The sequence below is a fragment of the Nerophis lumbriciformis genome, linkage group LG17 (genome assembly GCF_033978685.3).
Source record: "Nerophis lumbriciformis linkage group LG17, RoL_Nlum_v2.1, whole genome shotgun sequence".
Classification (NCBI taxonomy): Eukaryota; Metazoa; Chordata; class Actinopteri; order Syngnathiformes; family Syngnathidae; genus Nerophis; species Nerophis lumbriciformis.
Genome location: NC_084564.2, coordinates 23,912,501 through 23,913,722, shown reverse-complemented (window position 1 = coordinate 23,913,722; position 1,222 = coordinate 23,912,501). Strand labels below are relative to the sequence as shown.

At 49.6% G+C, this 1,222-nt stretch overlaps 1 protein-coding gene across 1 annotated transcript in view; it reads left to right on the top strand.

The window, feature by feature from the left end:
* Nucleotides 1-1,012: 1,012 nt before the first annotated feature.
* Nucleotides 1,013-1,222, top strand: part of tmem160 (transmembrane protein 160) — an 8,394-nt gene continuing 8,184 nt past the window's right edge. The window contains exon 1 of the mRNA XM_061972922.2: nt 1,013-1,222. This exon is cut by the window's right edge and continues 117 nt beyond it. Within this exon, the coding sequence (XP_061828906.1) occupies nt 1,094-1,222 (129 nt within the window). The 5' untranslated portion in view covers nt 1,013-1,093.

Sequence of the window (1,222 nt, the reverse complement as noted above, 5' to 3'; positions counted from 1 at the left end):
TAGCAGAGACCTAATCCTGCAGCCACCAAACCAGATCCCCTCAACGCCCTGACTGCGCCTAGAAATTCTGTCCATAAAGGTTATGAACAGAATCGGTGACAAAGGGCAGCCTTGGCGGAGTCCAACCCTCACTGGAAACGTGTCCGACTTACTGCCGGCAATGCGGACCAAACATTCACACACTAGGGCCAATTTAGTGTTGCCAATCAACCTATACCCAGGTGCATGTCTTTGGAGGTGGGAGGAAGCCGGAGTACCCGGAGGGAACCCACGCAGTCACGGGGAGAACATGCAAACTCCACACAGAAAGATCCCGAGCCCGGGATTGAACCCAGGACTGCTCAGGACCTTCGTATTGTGAGGCAGACGCACATATTGGCTCTTAACTAGTCATTATTAAGTACTTATTAATGCCTTATTTGGCATGGCCTTATTATAACCCTAACCCTCTAACCCTGGCCCTAACCTGCTAACCCTAACCCTAACCCTAACCAAATAACTCTAAATTAAGTCTGTGTTACCTAGAATATGTTCCCCTAGTGTCCAAATAACTCTAAATTAAGTCTTTGTTACTTAGAATATGTTCCCCATACTAAAGTGTTACCAAAAACAAATAACTTTGTCTTGAATTTGAAAAAAAAAAAACATTTTATTTTTCACTAAAGAAGGGTTCGGTGAATGCGCATATGAAACTGCTGGGGTTCGGTACCTCCAACAAGGTTAAGAACCATCCATCCATCCATCCATTTTCTACCGCTTATTCCCTTCGGGGTCGCGGGGGCGCTGGAGCCTATCTCAGCTACAATCGGACCCTGGACAAGTCGCCACCTCGTCGCAGGGCCAACACAGATAGACAGACAACATTCACACTCACATTCACACACTAGAACCACTGCTCGAAATCGATTAATAGTTTGGCATTGCTGTATTGAAATTCAGTCGGTTCTCCGTATAACCGCGCAAGGGCGCTGTGCGCGTTCTACTCACCCAGTCCACAGCGTGACTCCCTCTCTTCCTGGTTGGCTTGTCGACTGTGTCATAGTTCACATGTCGTGTTGCGTTTCCTGCTCACACGGATTTGGCGAGTGATGTGATGGCTTTCTTGCGCTTGTTTATGCGGCGACACTTGCCGATGGCTGCGTCCGAGTTGTGCCGCGTCGGCAAGGTCCCACGCCGGCATCCGAGTGGCGGGCTTCACGGCACCGCGCGCCGGCGGATAGGT